Source organism: Caloenas nicobarica, chromosome 1 (genome assembly GCF_036013445.1).
Source record: "Caloenas nicobarica isolate bCalNic1 chromosome 1, bCalNic1.hap1, whole genome shotgun sequence".
In the NCBI taxonomy this organism is placed as follows: domain Eukaryota; kingdom Metazoa; phylum Chordata; class Aves; order Columbiformes; family Columbidae; genus Caloenas; species Caloenas nicobarica.
In genome coordinates, this window is record NC_088245.1 from 161,850,020 (window position 1) to 161,877,802 (window position 27,783).

General features: G+C 37.7%; 1 protein-coding gene across 1 annotated transcript in view; it reads right to left on the bottom strand.

Annotated features, from left to right (window-relative positions):
* Nucleotides 1-27,783, bottom strand: part of GPC6 (glypican 6) — a 769,976-nt gene that overhangs the window by 200,557 nt on the left and 541,636 nt on the right. The window contains exon 4 of the mRNA XM_065651447.1: nucleotides 1,897-2,062. Coding sequence (XP_065507519.1) covers nucleotides 1,897-2,062 — 166 coding nt within the window. The remainder of the gene's footprint in view (nucleotides 1-1,896; nucleotides 2,063-27,783) is intronic.

The following is a 27,783-nucleotide window of genomic DNA, read 5'->3' on the forward strand; positions in this document are numbered from 1 at the left end:
AGCAGCCTGCCTTCCTTTAAGGAAACAAACAGTGTATTACACAGTATTTAATAAATTAGCACTATTTTAAAATAGTGTACAAACTTTCATGCATTTTTTTTGTTTTCTGAGAGTAGGAACAATCAAAATCTGAAAGACATTGATGAAGAAAAGGGCTTTGCATCAAAGACTCTCAAAGTCTGAATCTGTAAGCATTTCCACACTTTCCAACACATACCTCACTCTGCCCAGCACTCTTACTGAATTTAAAGCATGAAAAAGGAAATCTTCTCTTAAGACCTGAACTCTTACCTTCTAGCTCTTGATTTGAACAGATGCTTGCCTTAATAAAACCTCTGTTGTTTATTTTAGGTTTGGGTTTTGTGTGTGTGTGTGTTGTGTGGTATTGTTTTGTTTTGTTTTTCCTAATAGCCTACATTATTTTCGTTGATCAGAATAAGTGACAATTCAGCTCTTGCATACTCTTTAATGACAGTGGGAAAGTAGCTTATGCAATGTCTTTAACAGGTTGGCATTGTTTTCCCACCAGCTCCTACTCAGCTTTCTGAGGATGAACTGACTCTTCTTTTCACACCAGTAATACCACTGGCATTCCTCCATATAGTGCTGCTTCCAATGTCAGCTCCTTTAACCAGTACAAGAGACTGAGAAGGCATGTTCATTTGCATCATTTGTTTATTATTGTTGTTTGCATTTTGGGCTTCTGCTATTTTTATAGCGCACTCAATGCTGTCTTTCACTTTTCATATTCTGATTCATTTTTCATCCTGTTTTCTTCTTCCTATCCATCTTGCACCACCTCCGTGCTGAGTAAAGTGAAAATCCATGAATGAGTCAGACTCAAACTTTCAAAGTCACATTGGTCGGTGGGGTTTGAAATTAAGCAAAATGAGATTGATCATTTTTTGTCTTTCTAAAAGCAGAAAATAACATCTCCTTTCTTTGGTTGCAAAAAGACAGCTTTACTCCATGTTTTCCAGCTGCTTTTATTTTCCTGATCTCCAGTCTGGGTTTTGATGCTCATTAGTGACTGGCGTAACTATCTGTTTCTGTCCTTTCTGTATTATCATTAGCCTTGTCTAATTCCTCATCCTAACTTGTGTATCATCAAAAGCAACTTGAAGCCTTGAAGCTCTTATTTCTTGTTAAATGTTACTCTTCTGGAAGGTTTTGGTTTTTCTTTTTTTCTTTTTTTTTTTCCTACAGAATATCTGAGTGGCTGTTTAAAGGATTTTTTTTTTTTTTTTTTTTTTTTTTTTTGCTAAGTTTACTAGAGTGAAGAATTATGTGAATAAAACTGTAATAGCAGTTTTCCTTAAATATGTATTCTATGCTCCATTTTAACATTTTGATTTCATGTTTGGTACTTTCTATTCAACACATGAAAAGGGAGACATTAATGTATTTTAATCAAAACCAAGGAATTAATAATTTCTCATGTATGTAACCTTTTAAGAGTTTTGCCTATATACTACCAGAATGAAGAACAGCAGCTGTTGTGACTTATGTTGACTGGATATTATACAATGTTATTATCTTCTCAGCTTGCAAGAGCCTAGTTTTTGGTTGTAATACATCCTATTTCTGCCACGTTAAGCTTGTTATCAAATTCTCAGCTAAAGCTTTCTCAACATTTCACATATCATGTAATAATTTAGCTCAGAAGCCGTAACGCCATAGCATTCCTTTTGAAACATGAAATACGAAATGTGATTGGCTTGGGGCAGGGAAAGAGCAATTTCTTACTGCAAGCCAGGAAGGTCAATCATTAAGTGAAGTGTATCTGCAGTTGCTTCATTGGGAATATTGACAAACAGTGTCTTCTAACCTCACAAAACTCTGCAGATATTTGCTATTACCAGCATTTCCTTCCACTAATATTTAAACTCTTCTTACCTATGAACAGATTCCACTCAGTATCCAAATCAGCCTGATTTGCTAGGCAGCCCTTCATTACATTGAGGCAATAGTTGTTGCAAGGTTTCACAGTGGGAAGTCCTCTGCAGTAAGGGCAGTACAACATCTTCATTAACGCCCGGATGCACCCTGGGGTGGGACTCACCTGCAGAGTTTAAGGGGGGGAAAGAAAAAGAAAAAGGAGGAAATCAATCTCCTGTTCTGTGAAGTTCGGGATCACTGAGATTATGCCTCTCAAGCAGTAAGTGCAGAAGGGGCAATTTGTGAAAAGAGCTCAACCCTTAATAACATCCTCCTATGAGACTAATCGATTCCTGCCAATTACGTTCATTTAGCACAGTCAGCAGTGATTTTCAGGAATGTAAAAATCAACACTCCCTTACTGACGGCAGTGCTTGCCTCCCCAGCCCTCCCACACAAAGTCTACTGGAAAGTGAAGGAAAAACATCCAGGGAATCAGTTGGACAGTAACTGACTGATCCTCACACAGAGGATCCTGAGGAGACCCCAGGCTCTTCCTAGTTAAGCTAGAACTGTCCGTCATGCCATCACTGGGTCAGATTCTACTCTATTAAAGCACAGTAAATCCAGGATAATCTTGATGATTTCTAGAAAACTATTCAGAACTGCACCATGACAAAAGGATATAATTCTGTTTTCAGGCAAAAATAGCCTTTTGTTTTCTCAGACAATTTTGTAAAGAGTTCAGATAAGAGGGTTTTTTAGTATGCTTTCAATGTCTCTAGTGACAAAAAGCATTATAGACAATAGCAATGTGTTCCTTCCATGTTCAATGGAGAGGAATAGGTCCCTTTTGGGTTAGTTCTTTATCCCACCTCTTGAAGAGTAGGATAAATTATCTTCTGGAGGACATCCACTGAATCCTCCATATCTAAATGCAAATAGCACAAACCAGTCACTTTTGACAACCATGTGAAGTTCCTTGGGTAAATATCATTCCCCTCACACTTTTGGTTCCATGTTTAATTGTTTCATCTCAGACGTTTAAAATCATATGTAACCCTACAATGTACATTTTCAGGTCAGAAATTCTACCTTGGAAAAGTGCATGTTAGGTACTACTTGCAATAGCATCTTGTCATGGTGCAGTGGAGCATAAGTTTCTCATGCTGGAGTGACAATCTAGAGCAACGACAAAGGGCCACAGGGTCCTCAGTGATTTCAAAATTCCTGGACAGGAGAGTGCAAAGCAATGGCACTCCTTTCATTCATTCTGTTGGTTTATGAATAAATGCAACACTTCTAATATGAATTTGAAGGGATTAAACTGTTTTTCTATATTCATGGTAACTTGTGCTGAAAGCATGAATCTGACTTTGCACTGTAACAGTACATCCTAATCTGACTGGTGTAGTTTCTGTTATCGGGATTGTACTAAAATGACACTTCCTTTTCTGTGGAATTTCTTTCTCCCTTTTTGACATTAAATCACTGATTTATAGAGAACTATGCAGAACATACCCGTTATGCTAGACATTTTTACATGAAAATGGCTCTGTTAAGAGTTATAGCAGATGCTTCTGAGTTTGCTCAGAAGTGATTTTTGCCTTGGTTTCCTAGGGAAATGCACTTTACTAGCACAACACTCTGATAGTGTGTGTGAAGGTATATTTATCCATCCTTTTCCAATAGCTTTTGAACTGTCAGCCAGTTTCAATCAAATTTGACTGACGACTTCTGGTTTCAGTAAATTAAGATTCTACAAGTTTGTTGAAAATAGACAACTGGGAGAAGAAAAGGAGAGAGGCTCTATTACTGCTTTTATTGAGGAAAAGGCTGAAGCATGAGGTCAGTTCCTCACAGATATAAAAGAATCCATGTGGAGGAATGATGCTATGAATGACCCACAAGTTAGAAAAGCACCAGGGGAACTTTCACCTTATTAAACAGCAGAAAATCCAAATTCAAGAAAAGCTGGACTTCATTATTTCCACTGCTCAGAACTACTCTTTAGAGTCACTTATCCAACTGTTTTATCTTTATACCTCCAAATCCAGAACAGGACCATTTTTACAAAAGGATTAGCATCAAAAGCAGGACATAAGCAGAATACATATAGTTATGGTCAACAATAGAATATTCAGAATTACTTCGAAATTGCTGCTTTAAGAAAGAGATATTTCTGTCTTTCGTAACTGACAGTTTTACCAGTTAAATTTCTTCCATGCTTAAAATTATGCTTCTTCCCAGGCCCAGAAGTCTTGCCAATACAAAGTTGTCAGCACCTGGTTGACCCCTAAGTTCAACTGAAATCCACACGTTCTCTCATCTGCACCTTCCCAAGGCCATGCTGTTATTTGTGCTAACCATATATATCTATAGGATCTTGACCTTGCAAAAAAACTTCTTGGCAATTTCGTTCTTGAAAAACATAGCTAGAGGAGAGAATACAGCACCTGCCTTTATATTATATTTATATAAATCACAAGTGTAGTCTGAGAGTTAACTAGCTATCATGTCTTTCTCTGCCAGAGGTCCAGATGATATCCCTGACCTGCTAGAACAGGACCCTAAAGGCCAGTTAGAATGTCTATTTACATTGGCGCAGTGAATCTTGAATTCTTGTTGCATTACAGAACAGCTTTAACCAGATTACTCCCAGATACAGTCCACTGCAAAGCAGTGAGGATAAATCCTTACCACTCAAAAGGAATAAGCAGGACGCAGGTGTCTCATATCTTGTTTGAATGTTTTAATATCCCCCGTACAAAACGGTGACATCATCAACAGCATTTTACAAGAAAGGATGGTGCCCTGCTTTTGTTTAGAGAGAAGTAACACAGTTTTTGAGATAAGCTGTGACTCCAAGCAAGAAAACAGATAGAGAAATTTTCTAGGGAAGCCTTTGACACATCTATATCAGGTTCTGACAAAGACCAACACAAGCAGCTACTTCCTGATCAAGATGGATATCGCAGACCTCTGTTTCAGAAGATGCTGTGCTGGTGAAATAAAATACAAGCACAGATCAATCACTGTCTCTGAGGCCAAGTGGCAGGGACTGGTTTACATTTGCATTGCTTACTGCTAGCACCTGCTACTCCGAGATGGCCACATCCCATACATAGTGTTTGGCACTACATCTCCTCTGGGTCCCACCTGGTGCCTGGGTGACTAAAATACATAATAATTATTTTGTGTGGTTGTTTTTCAGCTCAAAGTGTTTGGAATAATAAATGTCAGTACTGCAATGGGAGTAAATGGAAGCTAAATATAATATTGCATGTTTTGAAGTGAGACAGGACATTAAACTTGATAGTGCTTAGACTACACTTGCATTAACATTGGAAAGAAGGCAGGGGACAGGTACCTTCATGCAGCTTGATGCAGCTTTCTAGAGGCAGTCTCTGTCCTTCAAACAGTGCACAGGCACTGTGTGGAGAGAGCCAGTTGGAGAGGTCCAAAACACACCCAGGAGGACGGCTAACACGTAGGCAGTGAGCTGAATACACTACGAGTCCCATTCTCAAGCTTGCTCCATATTCCCCCATTACTCAGCTGTACTGGTGTACCTTTAGGTGACCAACTCTTCCCACTTGTGGGACAGGGAAACACTGAAGTAGCCAAGTTTCAGTTCTCAGGTTCAGCTGTTTTTTCTGTACCTTTATTTTCAAAGAATACAGTTCAGGTCGTTTTCCTCCCTCAACAACAGCTGAAGTACCTTTCATGCAAAAAATAATCAAATTTTGGTCTTACATTCTGAAATCTTGGTGAAAAAACAACCAACCCCAAAACAAAACATAAAAAATATTCGGCTTTGAGTGGGAGTATTCCAGAATGCTATGAGTACATGAAATGTGGATATTACCATAGAAAGGTGTTTTTCAACCACCTATAATTGGCTTGCTACTTCTTGCTGCTGGCATATTTTACGAAATGTATTTTCAAAGCCCATTTCTCACTCCCATTGTCAAAAAAGAAGTAGTCAGAGTCCCTCACACCTAATAATACTTTTCTGCAGACCAGTCAAAAGGCAGATATTAATTTCATTCAGAAATACTCAAAACCTGCACTCGCTGAGGAAAGCTGTTCCTCAGCTCAGGAGATTCAATGTTTTTTCTGTAACTAATATTGGATATGGCTTTTTTTTTTTTTTTCTTCTGCATGTCTTTTAAAATACATTGTAATTGGCTTTATGCTAAAAACAACAGAGAAATTTGCATAGACTTCAAAGTTTAGAAATAACTGGTCCTTACGAAAATCGTATATTAGAAATCAAGCAGATCACACTGAATGACATAACTGGGGAAACTGCTGTAGAGGAGTAATTAATTACATCATGCTGCCTCCCTGACTGACTAGGACATCTTCATTTTGGTATAAGCATACGTAGAATGCAGCACACCAGAAGAGTGCCTTTCTGAGCTTTGATTGAGCTTAGCAGCCACAGGACATGTTACATTATGGCATTTTGTAACATTTTCTGAGAGCTTCAGAATTATATAAATGTATGTTTTTGCATACATGCAAAAAAAGCCAAAAAGCAAGAATCTTATGGGCTTCATTACTGAACATTGTTTTCCCTCTTCAGAAATTCTAGGAGGAATATTGTTTCGTTTATAAGGCAGATTTTGCAATGGTGGACTTGAAATATAAATAATTGAGGAGAGAACTTCTTTGTCTAAAAGCCATGAAATTGTACTCTCTTACAACACTGCATTTGCAAAGACTGCTTTGTTATGTATTTGACCTGTTTTCATAATCAAAAGCCTTGGTTTTGTCAGGTACACAAATATAAATCTTTTTTTCTGATGCAAGAAATCAGATGAACTGATTAAACAACTGGTCACTTTTAGAAGGATTAAATGCACTGATGTGTAGTTTCTCTATTTGTATTTATAGGGGATTTCTTACTGAAGTAGCTCCTATATGTCATCTGATAACAAAGTAGGGGTATTCTTCCAAAGTAACATTGAATGTACCTAAACTCATAGCATAAAGCCATACCTAGGTCCAGATCCTGTGATTTCTTGGCGTATAATAGAATCTGTCAAACATGAGCAAAATGAATCAAAACTGAGTGCAATCTCAGAGACCACAAGAGGGGACACGACTCCTTCCTACATTTCCTGTGCACCCAAAGGAACTGATCTGATTTGGAATCACATTGAGTCACTCCTTAGCATGAAGACCTTGGGAAGAAAATGATGGGAAGAAGCAGTCAATTTCTAGCCATTTCTAGCATTTTAAAATGCTTTTACACTAGAACAACCCGTAGTCTGGGAAGGAGAATAGGTTTGCATTTTATTTCTCACAAGCTTTATGAATGCATTAACAACCAAGCTGCTTGAGAAAAAGTGGAAACTTCTACCTCCTTCCAATTTGGTGTTCAAGAAGAGGTATCGAATGCTTTGCTTTATACAGGAGGATGAGGTATGTTCCTGCAGTCCCACGTAAATGGTCCATAATTGGAGAGAGTTCTGAAACGAATCCCTGTCTTTAGCACTTGTGTGTTGGTTAAATCATCCAGCTCCCCACTTGGCAAGCTGATGTGTGTCCAGGAATGATACACTGTCTGAGAAACTGGGGCACCGACATCTTTAAGTCACTTTTTGGATGATGGAAAAATGAGCTAAGTTTCCCAAGCATAATTTAGTTCATAGCCTAATTATCTGAAGAGTTTCAAGTAGGACTAAGGCAATAACAACAAAATTATTATGTATGTGGCCAGGTCAGAGTTTGATCTTGAATACATTAGCATATCTTGACCAATTCCAGGAGAAATGCAAACTCGACTAAGAGTAGCAGTTCCCTTGCATTCTTCCACCAAAAAGTTAATATATCTGTGGGTAATTCCATAGTCCAGTTCTAGTGCTTCCTGTCCTTTTTTCTTTCCTTTCATCTTTAATTAACTTCAGTACAAAGACTAAAGTTCAGTACAATCACTCACTACTTTTCATTATGTGTCTTTGACACTGTCTTCTCAACATGTTACAATTACTCCCTATTGATTTTTGTTGTTGTTTGGTTTTAATACTGGGGAAAGTGGGTAAAGCTTAGCTGGCAATGAGGTTTTTCTTCCTTTTGCTCTTTCTTTTCTTCAAACAAGATTTGCTCACTGTTGGATGCAAGTGATTCATTTTTCTCCTTGTCCACATTTTTTCTGTTTTCATGAGCAGTGTGTTACTGCTGATTTCATTTAATAATCTAGACATCAAGCAAGTTATTTTCAGCAGATTTCAGCTGAAAGTATGTCTGTGTGTATCTATAAGAACTTTATAGAAATATTCATAATATATTTGAATGCTTTACTGAAGTAATTCTCATTGTCCCAGTCTTGCTCTTAGATGCCTTTATTGCACAATCTGGGACAACAATGGAAATACTGTATCCGCCATGCTCAATTGGGAATTTATGTTGTAGAAGGTCAATTTGAGAATATTTGCTTATATCAACTGAAAGTCTAGTCTAATACTGACCTCCTAAAGTTAAAAACAGCTATCTTTTTAACAATAGATAGCATCCCAGATGACCAAAACGTAGAAGGCCTGGTTTGAGTACTACAGCTTTGTCCTAGTGCCTTTGAACTGGTGCTTGAGTTATACCGAAATAAAACACTACAGCCAGTTAAACAGCTGCAAGACTCCCACAGTTCTGGGATATCATATCTCAAGAATATGATGACATAAACCATGGTAAATTTAATTTTAATATTTTAATATCCAATAAAATATTATTCTAGAAAATATATAATTTTTAGATCAATATACTAATTAAACTCTTAGAAAGAATTTCAGGGCAATACAATTGAGCCCTAGAAAATGTTTATAATGTAAAAAAAGTAATTACACATTTACCATGTGATACAAACGGTGCAGCAGTAAGAACTTAGCCCACTGCAACTCAGAGGAATCACCTAATTTTTTTTCTAAAAGAAGAGGAACATTTAGCCATTGTTCTTGTCCAACTGAGATGTCATTTTCCATTATTTATGATTTTGAAATTGTGAGAAATATGGCAACTGGGTTTCTTTGCAACACTCATTAAAATTTGAGGCATTTTTCACACTTATTTGATTATCTCAAGATGTCTGTAGTTGTATTCTGGTTTGTGCATAGTTCTGGAAGGAGGACAAATATTGCTCCTCCATTTTACAGATGAAAAATTAAAACATCATAAGCAATTTTTAAAGGTATCGAAATGGATAAAACCCTTAAAGTTATGCACCAGAATATTTCAACACTGCTCATAAATATTGCTCTCATCAGTGATTTGCCTAAGTTATCATAACACATAATTCTGCAACTGGCTGCAGGAAAATAAGGTCTGTAAGTCTCTAAGTGATTACATCAGGAAGCTGTACATCAAATAATAAATCAGTGTTGGAGAGATGAATTGTGGAATTTGACAATATCCTCACAGAAGTCAAGGGCAAAAAAACCACAAGGACAAAATGTTCAGGTGTTTACTTGGGTGAGACTGAACCTCTATTTTCAGTGGAAAAGAATAGTTTCTCCTATTTTTAGGAAAGTAGGAAAATTACTTACCAGATTATCTGAATACAGAAAATCCAGACTTAGAAAACCACTTCAAAATCTGCAGTCACAAGGATATTTTGTGTATAGCTATTTTTTAAATCTCTTGAATCACTTCTGAGTGATGCTTTAAAGCTATTTTTTTTTACAATGTAAGTTTTCACAAAATAAAATGTTTGAATGCTCAGATGTAAATATTTAAAAGTTCTTGAATCCTGTTTTACCTGTCAGAGGCATAATGAATTTCAAAGGAACAGGGTGGGAAAATGCTGTTTGATTATAAATATGTTTAAAACAAGAATTTCTTACACTGAAAACAGTGCAAGCTGGGAAAATACTCCAGGATATGGGGTTTACATCCCATGGGATATTATTGACCCGAAAAATCTGCCCTGCACTTTTTCTGGAAAAAAGTTTATCTTTCTCATCTGTTGTTAGAGTAAGCCCACATTAAATAGAATTTTAGGTATGGATTCCATCTGTCATTTTCCCAGCATTTCAAGGGCAAAGCTAAGGTGAACAATCTTTGAAATAATTTCTTCCTTCCACTCCCAGGAGATGAGAAGTTTTCTGTTACACAGAAGTAAGGAAGGGATCTCACATCTGTTAGGCTTTTTAAATCCCACCATTTCTTCTGGAACATAAACTTTAAGACACTCTCTTAATAAAAAGTAGTACCTCTGCTTTCTTCCCACAGAAAAAAAACCCACTGCATCTCACTTAAAAGGGAGTTTGCTCATTTCTTCCAGCCTTGTTTAGAAAAGTCTATGGCCTCCACGAGATAAGAGGGGCTTGGTTTAGAGGGAAGCGTGTGCTAATTTTTCCAGGGCTGAAAATAGAATAGGACATACGTGCAGGCAACAGGGTCAGAAAACCCCTGAAAATCCTACTTGAAACAATCTGGGGAGCAAAAAGAAAATCCGTAAAAGTCCAGCATTTTAGAAGAGGTCCTTAGTATGATTCACTGGACTAGACACATATCAAAATCTGACCTATACTCCCTTACAAAACAGATTCATTTCAACCTAAAAACAGGCATCTAAAATAGATGCTTATTACTCTCTCTTGTGGTGCTTTAATGACTCATTCATGTGAAAATATCTTCATGTCTATGTTTAAAGCTAAGCACGATGAATCTGCTGGGTTTTTTTACAACTAGAAAAGCAGCAGGATGTTACTGAGCAATGATGTGCAGTTGCCTTTGCAGAACAGTCAGAAGAGCCAAGTTGGAAGAGGCATTAAGAAAGAATGGTGAGGAAACAAATGCCAGATTAGGCTTTGCATGATCAAGCAAAATTGTCTTTGTGCTCACTGGGAGTAAAAAACTATCGCAGGGAAGTAGGTTAAGTATTGCCCAGATACAAATCAGAAATAGAAGGGGAGGTCCTTGATAATCTGGAAATCAAACCCCCGGATAAGCAGGAGGGAAAACTCTGAGAAAGGGTTGAGATGATAGAAAAAGAGAAGAGCTGCTACAGCAGGAGATAATGATCAAATTAGAGAAGTTAGACACGTTGTGCAGCAGTGTCTGGATAAGAAAATGATGTGAAGAATGGTCAAAGTCAGTCCTACCTGCACACCCAAGAAGCTTGAAATGCAGACTACATCCCGGAGTCTTGCTGACTGCCTATCTGTGGTTCACAGTGCAAAACAGAAAAGCACTCGAAAATAAAAGCAGTTCTCTCAGAGAGAAAGAGAGAGGGAGAGCAGCAAAAGTGTTCTGGTCACTCGTAAGTACTCACAAGTACTCACAAGTAAGTCTTGTTTGCTGTTCACTGACCTGTGAATTGTTTTACTGACATTAAAAGGGCAGGAAGCTCAGAGTGGTGCAGAGGGCTGGGAATGGCTTAGTTGTGCAATGTCAGCAAGAACACACTAGCCCTGATGAGAAAGAAATAAATGCATACATAATATTAGCAGTCTTGGTCAATGATGAGTTATGCAATAATTTGAGGTGACAAGTGACAACAGATTGACCAAACATGTTCCAGCTCTTTCCTGCTCTAATAAACATGGATGGAATCACGATGCAAAAGACACTTTATAGGAAGGTGATCACTATCTGAATTTGTTGACAGTGGCAATCTCCTAGACACAGCAAGTAAGGATATGCAGATTCCTTACAGGTACCTCCCTGCATGACTGATGAATTTTCTGAGCTGCCTATTGGCAGCAACTGAAAGGTAGAGACTGAGTAGACTAGGACTAAAAGGAAGGTATTCTCCTAGAGAAAGAAATAAGATTGTAGGGGTAGCGAAGCAGGCAACCCCAAGGTTGATAGCTTTGTCCTCTTGATAAGTTTAATCATATTCCTACATTGAATATTTTTCAAGTGGGTTCTAAGGGCAAAATGCCCTGGGCTATCTGGAAAAAAAACCCCAACCAAACAACAAACCGAACCATGAACAAACAAAACAGAAAACAAAGACAAACAAACAAACAAACCAAAACCAAAACCAAACAACCAAAAAAAAAAAAAACCCAAACAAAAAATGAAACAACCCAAAAACCCCAAAAAGCAAAGGAAGCTCCATAGAAACAAAACATGATTTTTCAGGTCGCCCATATCCTTTGTCTTTCTCCATGAAATTCAAAAGGCCAAATAACAAAGAATGCTGGGTTTGAAATGAAACATTAAATCAGGTTGTTAGCAATAAGCTGGTCACAACTTGTCAGAGACAAGATGGTTACAAAAATACAGTTGTCAGTTCATCAAGGAATGCAAAGCCTTCTTTAAAGACTGAGTATTTGCTGAAGACCCTACAGCACAGTAGAAAGCAAGATGTTGGTTATCTGGGACACAACAGAATTTAATGCTTTGCTTATGCTCCTGTTTCATTTCACAAAGTGAATGAAGCACAAGAGGGAGCACAACAAACTGGAGAGTAAAACAAATTCTATGTGGATTGTACGCAAGTACAGAGATTGAAAGGGAATATCTTAAACTATTTTCCTGATTTCTAAAGCGAAGAAGCGTATCAGTTCTTTAAGGTATCCCAGCAAGGATCTCGTCAGATACATTGCTGGGTTCTAATAATCAACCACGGGCTCCTCATTATGATATGCGATGTCTTGGTAATATATTTAGGGCAGCACAGAAGTGAAGAGATGCTTTATAAATAGCTCACCGTTTATTTATAGGATCCATAAATTCCCATTCCGTTATGTGGGCCCAAATCATGTGAGATCATCTTCTAGCTCCATGTTAAGATTTCCTCTTTTATGGTCTTTCAAATGCTCTTGTTAGATTTTCACAAAGTTACGTGTAAATATAAATACCATATATAAAATATTTAACAGATGCTCAAGTGCACCTTGGGATGATGACTATGGTCTGGAATGACCTGTTTATGAGACGTGTGCCCACTTTTCTGCTGAGTATTGCACTTGCAGCTTTTGGAACTGCATAGTAGAAAATAAATTTGCACCTTCATCTCATCATTTAAGCATTATGTAATGTTATGTAATTTTATTTTATTGTAAGTCTCTTCCTGGTAAGTCCTTCTCTATAGACACAAATTGTAGAAAACAGAGGGGTCCTCACAAGCATCAGCATGTCCTATTTCCAAGTGAAACAGAAGCACAGGGAGGCAATTAAACAGAGAATAATTAGGGGAACTAATGTCCCTACAGTAAGCCCAGGGATGCCTCTCAGTGTTTTGTCTCTGAGTTATGCACTAAAGAAAAACATGATGACATGGATGAGTATATAATAAGTCATATATACAATTGCCCTGAGAATGTTTTATCGGATTATATTAAAACAAACTAGTCTTGTGTAAAATATACAGCTATCTTCCTCCTTCACACTCATGTCCACATAAACATACAAAACCTAAAATTGTGCACATATATAGCAAAATTAGATGCATTGTCTTGTTCCCTGATAGTTAACAGAAGGGTGAACTGCATCAGCAAAATGCCCTTAATATACTTAGTATCATAAACTTATAGTTTTTATAAATGTAATTTCTGGAAAATATTCTAATGGAAAGTAAGGACTTTGTAGCATGGGTATGAAATAAGCACATACCCAATGAAAGAAAATTTGTTGAGTTTAAACTGGTTATTTGAACAAAGTTCACACTTTACACTTGCAGGAAGCAGACTAAAACCTACACAAGAAAAATATATCTGATAATCAGATTCACTTTTTCCTTTTCTGTAGAGATAGACTAAAATGTGTAATTTACTATTAAATCTTCATTTAATCAGCCATGAATTTTACATTGATGTGCTAAACAGAATTAGAGTCTACAAGCATATGAAAACATTCCCTTTAGTATTTTGTTCTTGAAAAATTCTCAGCAGGTAAGATGTTAACATTTTTTTTCCTTTACCCAAAACTGCGCAAGAAAATGCATTCTGTGTTGGACTGGCTATGGCCTAAAAGGCAGCAGATCTATAAATATGAAAATTTAAAGTAGATATGAAACGGGGAAAAATATAGCATGAGATTATTTTCTTTTGCTCAGACTTTTTGCCATAGTAACTTAAAAACCAACAATTTCAGTTTTCACTACTGACTACTGTAATTGTCTTGATTTACAGTTCTCACTTTCTTGAGTGCAGAAATCACCCATTTATGTATTATGATTTAGATATTTTAGTAGCCCTTGAAAGCACTGATGCTATATCATCCTCAGTGGGATGGAAGTGCTCTGCAGTACACACTGAAGCCCCTGTCCCAGAAGCACACTTCCCAGACCTTGGCTAAGATCAAGACCATCATCTCTTCTTCCCTCTTTGATATCTGATTTATCCTCAGCTTGAAGATTTTATATTAAATGGATTCGAAGGGCAGGGGAAGGAGTAACAACTTCCTTCATCCACTCCATGCATCAACCCAAAACTGCAGTGCTTCCAGGTACTGTGGCTGCATTGTGACCTTGTGTCAGGATGCGATATCTGTGCATAAAACCACCCTGTGTGCTTTGATCTTTGTTTTGGTCAAATCTAGACCCATGGCGCTTCTGCAGATCTTCTGGTGATGCAATCAATAGCCACAATGCCACCCATCCCTCTGGGTCTATGTACTCCATGGGGCTGATGCAGCCACTGCAGCTATGTGCTTCATGGAGGACTCCTGAAATCTCATGTCAGAGACACAGTGTGTGTGAGGAAGGCTTGTAACTGTGAATCATAGAATCATGGAATCACAGAATGTCCTGAGTTGGAAGGGACCCACAAGGATCATCGAGTCCAACTCCTGTCTCTGCACAGGACAACCCCACAGGTCACACCATGTGTCTGAGGGCTTGTCCAGTCTCTTCTTGAACACTGTCAGGCTTGGGGCCGTGACACCTCCCTGGGGAGCCTGTTCCAGTGCTCCACCACCCTCTGGGGGAAGAACCTTTTCCTCATGTCCAACCTAAACCTCCCCTGGCACATCTTCCTGCCATTCCCTCGGGTTCTGTCATTGGTTGCCAGAGAGAAAAGATCAGATCCTGCTCCTCCTCCTCCCCTTGTGAGGATCCATAGACTGCGATGAGGTTTCCCCCCAGTCTCCTCTTCTCCAGGCTGTGACCACCCTTGTCCCTTCTGGTGTCACTCTTCCCGATAGACTTTCATGGCTTTTTCCCAAATAAGTTAGACCAGAATTGTACTGCAGACTGAACCGGTCCTGAATACACCTGCAGCCAGACCAGGGCAAGGATTTTTGTATTTCTCCACCAACATGCTAAATTCTCCTTTAACAAAGCAAAAGATTTCTCTTGCTTGTTAAATAAGATGTCAGTCCTTTCTAGATGGTAAAATCCCCATTCACGTTGAACCTGAAACGACCACACAGATTGGACTGAATGATAATTTGACCCATGTCTTTAAGTGTCAAATGACTGAATTTACTGCCATCTAAGTCAGAAAATCCAGTAAAAGTAAAATACAGCACCGTATAATGGCTACCTGGCAGTAAATTTGTATTTAAGCTATTTCATTGCCATTCGTCTTTATCTGATTAAGCCACTCGATTTATAAAACATGCTGGCATACAATTTATACACAGCAATATAATCCACCTAGTGGTCTGGTTTCCAGAACCACAAGGATAAACACGCTCAAACCATAAAGGCACTCTCAATGCCAGATATCCATTTATAATGCCTGCTGAAAGATGTCTCATTATTACCATCTCCGGTATGGATGAACTGTCAGCTACACTACCACAACCTCTTTCCAAACCTTTTAAGAGTAAGGAAAGTCTCAATCATGTCCAACACACAAAGGTGTCTCACAAATTGGTAGAGATTTCCTCATTAGTGCAGTAACATCATTAACCTTCAGTGAAGAAGACAACAGGGGTATTATTGCTGTGAAGTTAGCACTACTGTAAACCTTTGACAAAGAGGTCAAATTTTCCAGTGGATATGAGAAATGTCACAAGCTTGACAGCATCCTGTGTACCTAAAGGTGGATAGTGGAACAGATTCTGAACCCAACAACTTCGGTCCAGGTACCACAAACTATCGTAAAAAAGTACAATTTCACTGTGCCTGTCCATTCAACAGAGTACGTTGTTTCTGTGTTTCTACATTTCTCTAGAAATAAATGTCCCGAGTAGAATACTTAATACTATTCTTAAAGACCTATGTCTTATAAAGCTGCTGAAATAACTACCAAGGTTTTTATTCACATGGGCAAGTGCAGTGAGGTTCAAAGCTAAGCAAGGTCTCCTGGATATTCCATCCACCACCTGGATTTAAGGGATTGCTTCCAGAGCAAGAGTAAATTTGCTTATGCTTACTTGATTTTGAGAATCCCTACATAAGATACTTACAACAGCCAATTAAAGCCAACAGTAACTGGATTCTGCAGCACAAGTATCTCTGGTCAAAGAAGCGAACTAGGATCACTTACTGATTCCCCATGTCAGTAAAATGCCATTTGATGGATGGCCTCAAAATTAATTATTGAGGTCAGTTTCAACTGGGTACATGCAGTTTGCTCCTCTCTCCTCAAAAGACAGTTTTCCAACTCATAGAGAAAAATCATGGCACAAAAGTGGTCCTTTTTTGCTGTTTGCTGATTTTACATCTAATTTTGCCATCACCACATTGCACCTCAAACCACACTCCTGCAAATATATACCATGAACAGCCCACAGACAAGTAACGCGATAAAATGAGCCAATATTTGTCAATTTTTTCTTTGATGAACACTGTTATATCATTTTGATGGACCTTAAATAAGTGAAATCAAAAAAGAAACAAGGTAAAGGAAAAGAGACATGAACTTCAAGTTTGTTGAGTTTATAAAACAATATTTCTAATGTGAAGATTTCCATTGCAGCAAACCTCCCAAAATAAAGAGCACAGGTAAGGAATGGTTGCTATTACTTGAAAGGCTAAACTTTCTTTCTGACTTAGTCTAGCAAATGTAAAATTGGTTTCTAGTTGCAACCAGTCATAGAATCATAGAACCATTTAGGTTGAAAAAGACCTTTACAATCATTGACTCTAACTGTTAACACTGCCCAGTCCACCACTAAACCATGCCTCTAAGCACCACTTCTACATGGCTTTTAAACACCTCCAGGGATGGTGACTCAACCACTTCCCTGGGCAGCCTGTTCCAGTGCTTGACAACCCTTTCCATGAAGAAATTTTTCCTGTTGTCCAATCTAAACCTTCCCTGGTGCTACTTGAGGCCGTTTCCTCTCATCCCATCTCATGCTCTGTGGGAGAAGAGACCAACAGCCACCTCACTACAATCTCCTTTCAGGTAGTTGTAGAGAGTGATAAGGTCTTCCCGTAGTCTACAAGAAAATTTTCCCTCATTGCATCCATCTGTATTTTGCAGCAACCTTCCCCATCTTGCTGAGTGTCCATCTCTCTGTTCCCTCAGTACTAGAAGCCTTTTGCCCTTAGCATGCTCAGATGCTTTTGTGCAACCAGAATAGCCAGAACAGAGGAACACAACATACAATGATGAAAAATTCAAAAGGAAAAGACACTGTGTCATCTGACACAGAACTTTACATGTGCTCAGGATGGCACCTGGTCCTTAGGTCACAAAAATAACCTGAAAATGTTCGGCATTTGAAGTACAGTTCATAAGTGGGATGGTCTGAACAATGGTTATGTTGGGCTATGTCCCATAACACTTTGTTCACTGTGGATGTGGTCCTGTGGTTCACAGCAGGTGAATGGACCGTTCCTGCCTTCAGTTTTGAGCTAGATAGATATGAGGTGATCTCACCTAAGTGTATAAATCTACAGTTTAGGTAGCAGTCTCTGACGTAGTAATTTGGAACCCTTTTAGAGATAATGGAGAGAAACAAACAGGCCTTAGTCAATCTTAGATTTAAGTAGGTACACGTGTCACAGATTTTAGTTAGGAAATGATCATAAAACACACAAATGAAAAAGCTTGGAGTCGTTTTAATATCAACACCACACACTATCTATATTTGCCTTTACTTTTCCTGTACTATTCTTTGCTTGTCTTGATTAGTTGACCTAGTCAGTTGTCTTGGTCAGCTGACTACCCTCCAACCACAGAAATGGGGTTCACCCAGACTTCGTTCCTTTTCTCCTTGTGCAGGAGAATATCTGGGCTTTCAAGGAGAACAGAAAATGGAGCTGTGAGGGTGGCTGATTTTTTTCTTAATATAGAAGGATCAGTTTTTAGTAACAAGATCAGGGTATGTCAGGTGGCCCAGACCTGCCCTTCGCTCTGTGCCAAAACACCAGAGTTGATCCTGCTGTTCTTCTGTCTGCTACAACTGCATGTGTAAACCCCAAACACAGCTTTAGCAAATACCATTCAAATAACAAAGTACAAAATAATGCTGCAGAAATATTTCCTTGTACAAAATGACTCCTGGAAGTGGGTTCCTACTATAATGAGCCCTTTGCAACCCATATGTTCCCGCTTCCCCTTCTACCTACCACACTTCTGACTTGCTGCATGAACGCACTTACAAAATGGTGAGATCAATGAAATCACTGCTACTAGAGACTGGATGAAAACAACTGCTGAGCACCTATTACGACAAGGAAAACTTAAATAAATAAATAAAAATTGAGCCAAGCCTCAAATTTTGAAATGCAGAAAGTGGCCTCTCTCTCTCGTCCTCTCTCTCTCCCTATAATTGTCAAAGGCAGTGACAGACAACCTGAACCAGAAATAATTTCACTATAGCTGGATGTCTTCATTCAGAAGAAAAGCACTAACAAAACTCTTTTTATATTATCTCTCCAATTTAGATGTATATATTCCCTCTGTAGTAGTTGAAAACAGATGTGAAAATTTTAACACTATTATGAACACAGGTGTACAAGACAGGAAAGAAATTTCTTTAATCTTCTGTTTTTTTAACATAAAGATCTTGCTATATTATCATTTAATGACCAATCACGATACTGAACTAGCAACCAAATCTGTTATGCTCTGCATTTTGTTTGTCTTTTGAATGTCTGATTAGTAAGCGGCAAGTAGAGATGGATATTACAGGAAGCTATTATGTTATTTACTCATCTAACACACTGACTTTTTATGTCTCTCTCTCTCTTAGGAAAAGTTTTTAAACGAGAATAACATTTGCAGGAGAAAAGTCCAGACCATAAATAAATAAATAATAAATAAATAAATTAATGATAACTTCATATTAGTCACAATTTGCCAAATAGACCTGATTCAGAATCAAGAGAACGATGGATACAATAGGAAAAAAAACATTAGTGTTGATTGTTCAGTGAATGTTGGTGCCATTTTGTAGATGCTGGAGCTTTCCTAATAGATTCCTATAGCAAAGCCCTTGCTGTTGTATTTGAAGTCCCAATTAAGTACTTATTAACTCCTTGTAGGTCCCAAATAAATTACTTGCTTTAGTATGAACAGTAATGTTAGAGTCTTCTTCTAGAAATGGTGAAAAAAAAAGTTTTTTAAACCACTCAAGAGGAGCAGGAAGACCATTCGAACGTTGATTTGTTTGAATGAAATTTAGAGAAATTTTGATCTGGAAATCTTCAGACGTTTCAAGACATGTTTCCTGTATTCTGAATTATTTGAGGTCACAGACTATTCTGAATGGAAGAACGAAAACGTTTGCTTGCTTGCATTTTGTTGGAAAATGACAGCATGTGAAGTATAATAAATGAAAATCTTGAGTGCTTATTGCCATCTCCTGCCCACTTACGAACACAAAAGAAAAGTGAAGATGGAGCTGCAGACATCAAAATTGAGTGCAGTCTATTCTGGGAACCATTTATAGTGTAAGTAAAAGTATAATTAAATAATGACTTCATTTCAGTAAGATCCCATGATAAGAATCAATAGTCAGGCCACTGATCTTGCATTAATTTGCCCTTACATCGTCACTAAATCTTGTCACAGTCACACTTTCATGACACCCTGAATTAACCTTGACTATAACCTTGGCTTTAAAACAGAAGCTTTTTTTTTCTTCCTCTCTCCAAAGGCTTCAATGGCTGCTTTCTGGGATTAATCATATTGAGCAGAATTCATGTATACAAGACATGAGCTTCGATTCTAAAAGGTGTAACAGCATATCAATCCTTGCCCAAAAATGTCTTCCGTAACATAATGAAAACTGTTACATGTTTAACTTATCAGAGTCTTTACTGAAAAACAATTTGTTTACTTGAACGCTTGCATACTCCTCGGAAGTAAATACTGCATTTTAGTCATAAATCCAAAAATGTGTTAGAAAATACAACATACAAAGAAAAAAAAATGAAACATGACAAAAAGTTATTTATTTGTAAGATTTTGGGCCTACTGTTGGCGTGTATTTTTTTTTCCATGTGCAAAGAACCTTCTGATCTTCTGCAAGCCAACGATCAACACCTGCAATACATTTTCATTTTGCCTGGATTGTATTTTCTGGATGAGACTTTGTATTCCTGCAAACATAAAAGGCTTCTTGCTCCTTACATCTCTTTACAGATTTGCTAAAAAATGAATTGCTTCAGAAAATTTTATGGATACTACTTTATCGCTTTAAAACCATATGAACGCAAACATAAAGCGGCTCCCTGTCCAGACTGATAGACTGGGTTTTATGGAGAGACAGCATTTTCACTTCAGGGTTTGTTAAGTAATGAGAAGTCACAATGAATCTTTACTGTTCTGGAAATACAAAACATGCTCTTTCAATCCTGTCTAAAGATTTCATATTATGCAATTTCTTCTTTGGTGATACTTCATTAAGTTGCACAGAAAACTCATTATCTTCCCACTCTGAAAAAGTCAATACAATAACTGGATCTTTTTAGTAAAAGAATCAGTTTCAGATTATTTGCTTTCCTGGAGGCTTAGAAGCTTTTGGAGCTCAACGTGATCCTCGCCTTCTTGGTCTGAGGTCCATGGAGGGCGCCATCCTACGTATTACAGCCCACCATGATCCTGATGCCAGACCTGGCTAGGCCGCTTTTAGCAAGATACTGGATTGTCTTCTGCCTTTGTCTAGGAAATGGGATAACTAGCTGTTTACCTAAAAGGTGCTTTAGTTTTGAGAGTCAGCATGGGTCGCTGGAGCTCAGCCTTCAGACTGCAAAGATGGCACCAACACAGCAGAGAGAAAGGGAGATCGAACAGCTGGGTATCTTTTGCTGTTTTACGTTCCTGTATCTGTGTGTTGTGAAACATGGAAGCAGAAAACGTGCTGATGTAATTTTCCACATCAGAACATCCATAGCAAGAAACTCAGTTACGAGTAGTGAAAGGAAGTTTAGTATTTTGTATGTTTAGAATTCCTTCATGAGTTTTTTTCATGGCAGTTCTATCATGTAATATATTGTGTTACTGTTTCAGGCAGTTTCGAAGTATAAATACCAGTATAAATAAATGTAGGAACAGCACAGTCTCGGGAACTTGGTGATACTCAGGTACTTGTAGCTATGACCACTCCAGGGTGCACTGTTGGCATCCAACACCCACAGAAACCAATGTCATACTAACCGTAAACCACAAGTCTGTTTTATTTTGTGGAGTTTCCCAATAATCATTGTTCATTTCATTTTCTAAATTTAAACTTGCAAAACTAAGCAAACAGGAACTCAGCTGGCCTGCATCTACTGAATTCTCCAAATGACACAGACTCCTAAGGGCAAATGAACAAGCTTTTGAAAGGCTATTGTTTCATCCAGCATAATTTACATTTTTAATACAATCTTCTGATTAGTAGTACTATATTCCTTGTTAACCATTTGTTTTGCTTTCCTGTATTCAAGGACACTCAGAAGCAAGAGGAGGCAACAGCTCAACAAGAAATTGGTACAAAATATATAACGTTCTTCTTCTAACTGTGTTTTTAGAAAAGCCACTGCCATACAGATTTGGACTTATTTCTGTCTTAATCTTCATGCATATGGATTAATGCCTGGTTTTGTATGACCAAAGAAAAGACTTATCCTTGTTACTTAACTGAACAATGCTTCTATAAAATTCAGTTTTAGAGTTTTAATAAAAGCATAATAGTTAGTAGTAAAGGTTAATCTACTCTACAGTATTATTTAAAATCCATATAAAAAACTAAGGGAGCTGTTGGGAGTCTGAGCTGACAAGTCAGCATTACATGTGCTTTGTCAATTTTCTTACTGCCAAACATCCAAACACAAAAGGACCATTTTCCAGCACTCTCAGTATTTAGCTGACATTAGGTTCTTGTATTAGGCCAGAGAGGGCAACTAAACAAAGCAAACCAAAGTAACATTGACGTAATGTTGATAAGCTAGTGCCTGCCATTTCATCTTCACAGCAGTCAGGGTATCCAGTAGCACCAAAGAGAATCAAGCAAGAACAAAATGGTTTTATTGCCACTAATGAGTGACCATAAGAGTGTTTCAAAATGTGCATCACACCCCATTTTCTTTTTGGTTTTGACATTATTATATGGTAGAGAAGATACAGACAGTGGGTTTACTTCTACACAGGATGGGCTAAGAGTTAAAGAAAAGACATTCTGTGTTCCATACTGTCAAACTAACTACATTTTTTTCCTGGAAGCTAATGAGACAAAGCTAATATCTGCTTGTCCTTCATCCCATAATACACTTATTACAAAACCACTATTCAAATTACAGTCACATCTTATTAAACAACAGATGGTCTTATCTAAATTGGTTGGTTAATTCAGGTTCATGATTTCTTATTAATAAAGTCACAACAATGAATCAAGCCTTTCTAGAACTCTTCATGAAGCCAACCATGTCTTGCAGTTAATGACTGCTATTCAACAAGAAGCAGCTTATGGGAAGGCCACTTGTATAAAGTGTATTACTGCAGTTCCTTATGAATCTTCATTATATACTCCTGTAAGAGCATTTCTTCTACCACTGATAGGTGTCAGAGTCTATTTTCCCATTGTGATATATACACTAACTCCATAAAAAGTAAATGAAGATAATCATAATAGAAAAATCTATGAAACTGACATGACATTCAACTTTATAGAAGAGATTTATTCTCCCAGAAGAGATTTCAAATCAAACAAGTTTTTCTAAACATACAATAATTCTTCTGCTATAAACTTTCAACTAGTAAAATATTCTTAAAAACACGAACAGCAGAAACCTGACTACAAGAACTTTCTGATTACCACATATGGAAATAGAAATTATATTTTTGCTGCATGCTTTTATTTTTCATCTAAGCATTTACGTGGAATATTGCACTATGGCCTCTGCCTCACAAACCGTAAGTTAAAATTCATATTGTTATCTCCCTTATGCTAATTCTGCAGATAAAAAACTGAACCGCTCACTGAAGACAATACCGTATAAGTCTGTCCTTTTTCAGGAAATGTTAAGGGAGGGCTTAATTTCCAGTGACTGAAAAGTTGTCCTTCCTGCAATGCCTTTTTGCTTGTGGCCTGAAGATCAGGGTCACAGGAATAAATGTATCACTCTCTTCACAGGGCTTGCATACCTCTGGCTTCCCTTAGGACAGACAGAGCTCTCCTGCAAGCTAACATGCAGTTACAATGCCTGGAAGCTATTTAATGAGAGCTTTCCCACTCTTATACAGAGGATGTATGAGCAGGCTAACCCGTGACAACAGCAGAGTTGAAAAAGATGCCCATGACAGAAAACCTAGGGCAAACTCTGCCAGACATTGAAATGCCCCAAATGCAAAGCTGGCTCACTTTGTACACAGCTGCCAGTGTCTTTGCTCTAGGATTATGACACAAATTTGATGGCCACACTCAAACAAGATTGGCAGTAAGGCTGGACTTTTCACATCTGAAGTGAAAAATGAGGCTACTTCTTAGTACAAGTCAATACTTTACTTGCACTTAGGGAGATTGCTGAGACTGAACCAGTTGTGCTCAGAGCAGTCTGACCTGATTGATATCTCCCTGTGGCAGAGTCATCAGACAGTCTGCTTTGGTGGCAATGTACCATGGTTTTGAGTGAGCCCTTTTTCTAGAACTGCAGAAAGCTTGAGGCTGAGCATAGATAGAAGTTAATGTCAGGAGTGGCAATGGAACTTCTTCATTGGGTCTGGAAGCTAAAAGAGAAGTGACTGAAACCACACCTTCAACATCCAGTAACATTTTTTGATTCAGAGAAAGTTAACATGAAAGCAGTTGCAAAAATAATTGAGAAATCCTAAGAGAAGAATCAGAAAAATACCTAATAGTTGGCCCACGCAGCCCTTTTATGGTTTAGAAGTATTAGATTCCCAAGTGACAATACCTTCCAAGCCATTAAACTAACAGCTACACTATACTCACCAAAGCTCGCATCTCATAAGCATGCCATGTAGAACAGAAACAGATGTAACAAAAGAGGACACAGGTTTTGAAAGACAAGGACAACCCTGCTGGTGGTATTTCTGTGCTACAGATGTAACATGTAGTCCTTATACTCACAGAATATGAAAACCACCAGAAGCAACAAACAGCTTCTAGGAATGAAATCCTGACCCGTGTGAATTTGATAGGAAGATGTTACCAGGCCTTAAGAGCCAAACAGCTACTTCCATTTGGAAAATCACCTAAGCTGTTAAAAAGGAGCACTGAAAGTAAATAATTAAAGCAGAAGTTCCTCCTGAGTCAAAGGGCAACAGATCCTCAGTATTGGACAAAGCAGTCCTGCTATTTCTTAAACTTATAAAGATACCACCTATCCCTATCTCCCCACCTCTTTTTTTTTTTTTTTTTTTTTGTGCCGATTGCTGTTTTTCATTGATATAATGATTTATTTGCATTAGATTTCAGAAGCAAAGACATCATTTGCAGGAAAAGAAAAGGAATTTTGAACCCGCATGGTACAATTTTTCATTTACATTAGACAATGCACATAACACCTCATAAAGAAGATAAAAAGGCACATCTTTTTGTTAAAGTGAAACACAAATATTTCGAAGTAGAGAAAGAGGATTTGCAAATTTTGAGCTTTGTCTGGAGAGTGCTACTGTATACATTTAGTTCATCTCATTTAACAGGCCAAATTTCTTTGAATTCTCTGGCACGATAACAGTTTCCTTCTAGTGTTATTTCATTTAAATTTGATTTTCTTTATACTTGGTGCCAAGTTTTGTGCTTTCTTGATTATCATTTGCAAATGAGGAAGGAGCACAAGGTGGGCGTTGAGAGAAACAGATGATAAATTACAAGCTATCGACAAAATTACAACTCCTAATTTATGTTAAAAAATCCAGCTAGGTATCTCGCCCAAGGTTAAAACAAACAAGCAAGCAAGCAAACAAACAAACAAAAAACCAACCCCCCCACCAAAACCCAAGTAAGCACCTGTAACAAAGTTTAGTTGAGTCTTCAGGTAATTTCAAACCCAGACATTTAACAAATCCTGTTAACTTTCATGGAAGAGACTGTCTGCTCAGCCCTTTTGAAAACTAGGTGATTAAACTTAAGAATCTACATATGGGATTAAGACCTTATCATCAGGCTCCTGTAATAAAACAAAGAAACAAACAAGCTAGAGGGAAAAAAATGAACACCACAACCCCCCCCCCGCCACATTTTCCAGTAAGTAATTTTTATCAATTGAAAAAGAAATTTAATGCTTCATAGAATTTCAAAATAGGACTATTCTTTAAAGGTGCAAGAAAATCATAACAAAGACACATAGAAACTCTTCTAGACAACTGAGAAAACGTTCAATAGAAGTATAGAATCATAGAATTATAGAATGGTGGGTTGGAAGGAACCTTAAATATCAGGTAGTTCTGCCATGGGCAGAGAGACCTTCCACTAGACCAGGTTGCTCAAAGCCCCATCCAGCCTGGCCTGGAACCCTCCCAGGGATGGGGCATCCACAGCTGCTCTGGGCAGCCTGTTCCAGTGTAACACATAAAGTTAGAAAAAGAGGAAGATCACTTCACTCTAAAAACTTCTCTGCTGCTTTATCCTCTAAGTGTACAATGTCCAGTGCAACAGGCAAATGCAACCTTAACGGAGTCAACTGCCTTGAAAGCTTTTATGGTTTTAGAGTGCAATGAACTGTAATATAATAGAGGCTACTATAATGTACAGAGGCAAACTGGTTTTGAGAGTGATATACCATTTGTGATGCCACAAATTTCATAAAAAATCCCTGAAAAAGGAGTGTAATAAAGCAGTAGATGAACTGTTCACGTATATAGGAGGTAAGTGATCAATGACAATAGTACGGGAATGCAATAAGAAGTAAAAAAAAAATAGCTTGCAGAGAAGTGAAACTGTTCTATAGTTGTACGGGTGAGTAGTTTGGCTGCACTTTGTGCAGACATAGTTATCTGTTTTTGCCTAGACCCTCTTTCATCTATCTTTGTCCAAATTAAAGAACTCCACCCCTCTTGCCTAGCTCACTCCCCAAAGTCAAGTAGATCTCCTGTGAAAAGCCCTCTTCAAGTCCATTAGCAGAATCGAAAGTTCTGAATGCTCTTTTGACAATTCTTTCCTTGCTTTATTCACACATCTTGCACATACATAAGGATGTTTTGGGGTGGCACAGGGAAAAGTTAGTGCTCATTATGTTTTAAGGTAGCAGTAGGTGCATTAGGCATCAGGAAATGGACCAGGAAAGAAACATATAGAACTTGCTTTGAACTACAAGCATTTTTAGAATTATTTTCAAACAGTTCAAACAACTGTATAAAAATGTTTTCTTGAGCAAAAAGAAATTAAACCCAAATGACAAACTCATTGCAAATAGCAGTCTTCCTAATTTGAATACATCCTCTGGTACCACATCTTCTACCAAGTATCTCTTGTTTGTGTTTGTCTTGTCTTTTCACTTTTGTTACATGATTTTTCCTACCCTTTGTAGGATTTCCTCATTCCTGCCAATGTGTCATGTAAATAATCTACTTATTCAACTCTCTTAACTTCAAACAATTCATTTTTTAACAGGTAATTCTCTTATATTAATGTAGCTTTCAGAAACTGAAATTTCATTTCATAATTCAATAGTGAAAGTATCTATGATAACTCACTCAACACACACTCTGATGTTATTAATAGTTTGAGAACAAAGTCAGGATGATTGATTCATGACAACAATTTTTTCTTCTCAAAATGTTGGCAGTTTTGTGTCTTTAAAAGGCTATTGGCTGAAAGGTAACTAATCTTCAAATACAGGTTTGTCTCTTTATATATGTCATGCAGTAATCAAAATAATATTGAAATATAAAATGAAAAACTTCTGTCACAATTTCTTATTCTTTTCATCTACCTTGAAGTCCTGCAATATCATGGTGCTTCCTCTGGAAGTGGAGATTTTAGAATAAGAGATGAAGTAATTAAATGAAATTATAATTACTAAAATAATTAAATATAAGGTACAAATATAAAAATAGTGTGGAATTTACTCTCTCTTTACTCTTCTTAAGAGTTACAAAGGGCTGGTACTTGTTAGTTAATACCAAAATAGGAGAATCAGCTTGACAAAAGACTAATCAAGTGATCAACTTATTTTTTTCCTCAATTTTGTACGATTTACAAGAAAAGAACAAAATCTCCTCACGAGCAGCCCTGACATCTTGGGATTGGACAAGAAAGTAAAGACTATTTAACTTTCAGTCTATGATCTGAAGGCAGACTGATAATGGCTACATTATGGCCCCAATTCTGCAAAGTATTCTTTCCATGCAGAGATCACTGCAGGATCCTGGCTTCTGTTCATACTGTCTGATGGCTGTTTGGTGGCTAGTGTGACACAAAGAGACAAGTTAGTGAGCTCCATCCACTACACCACCACCATCATGTTTTACATTAAGTGGAATTCTTGCTGGCAAGCTAAACCGAAAAGACATATTGCGGATGCTGGATCAGCCTGCTATCCATGTCAATCTCCAGAAAAAAAAAAAAAAAGGATAAAAACTTTCACTGCTGCCTTCATTCTTTGGCTAAACACAGCATTTAGTTCTCCATGATATTAATATGGCACTATTTGTAAGTACA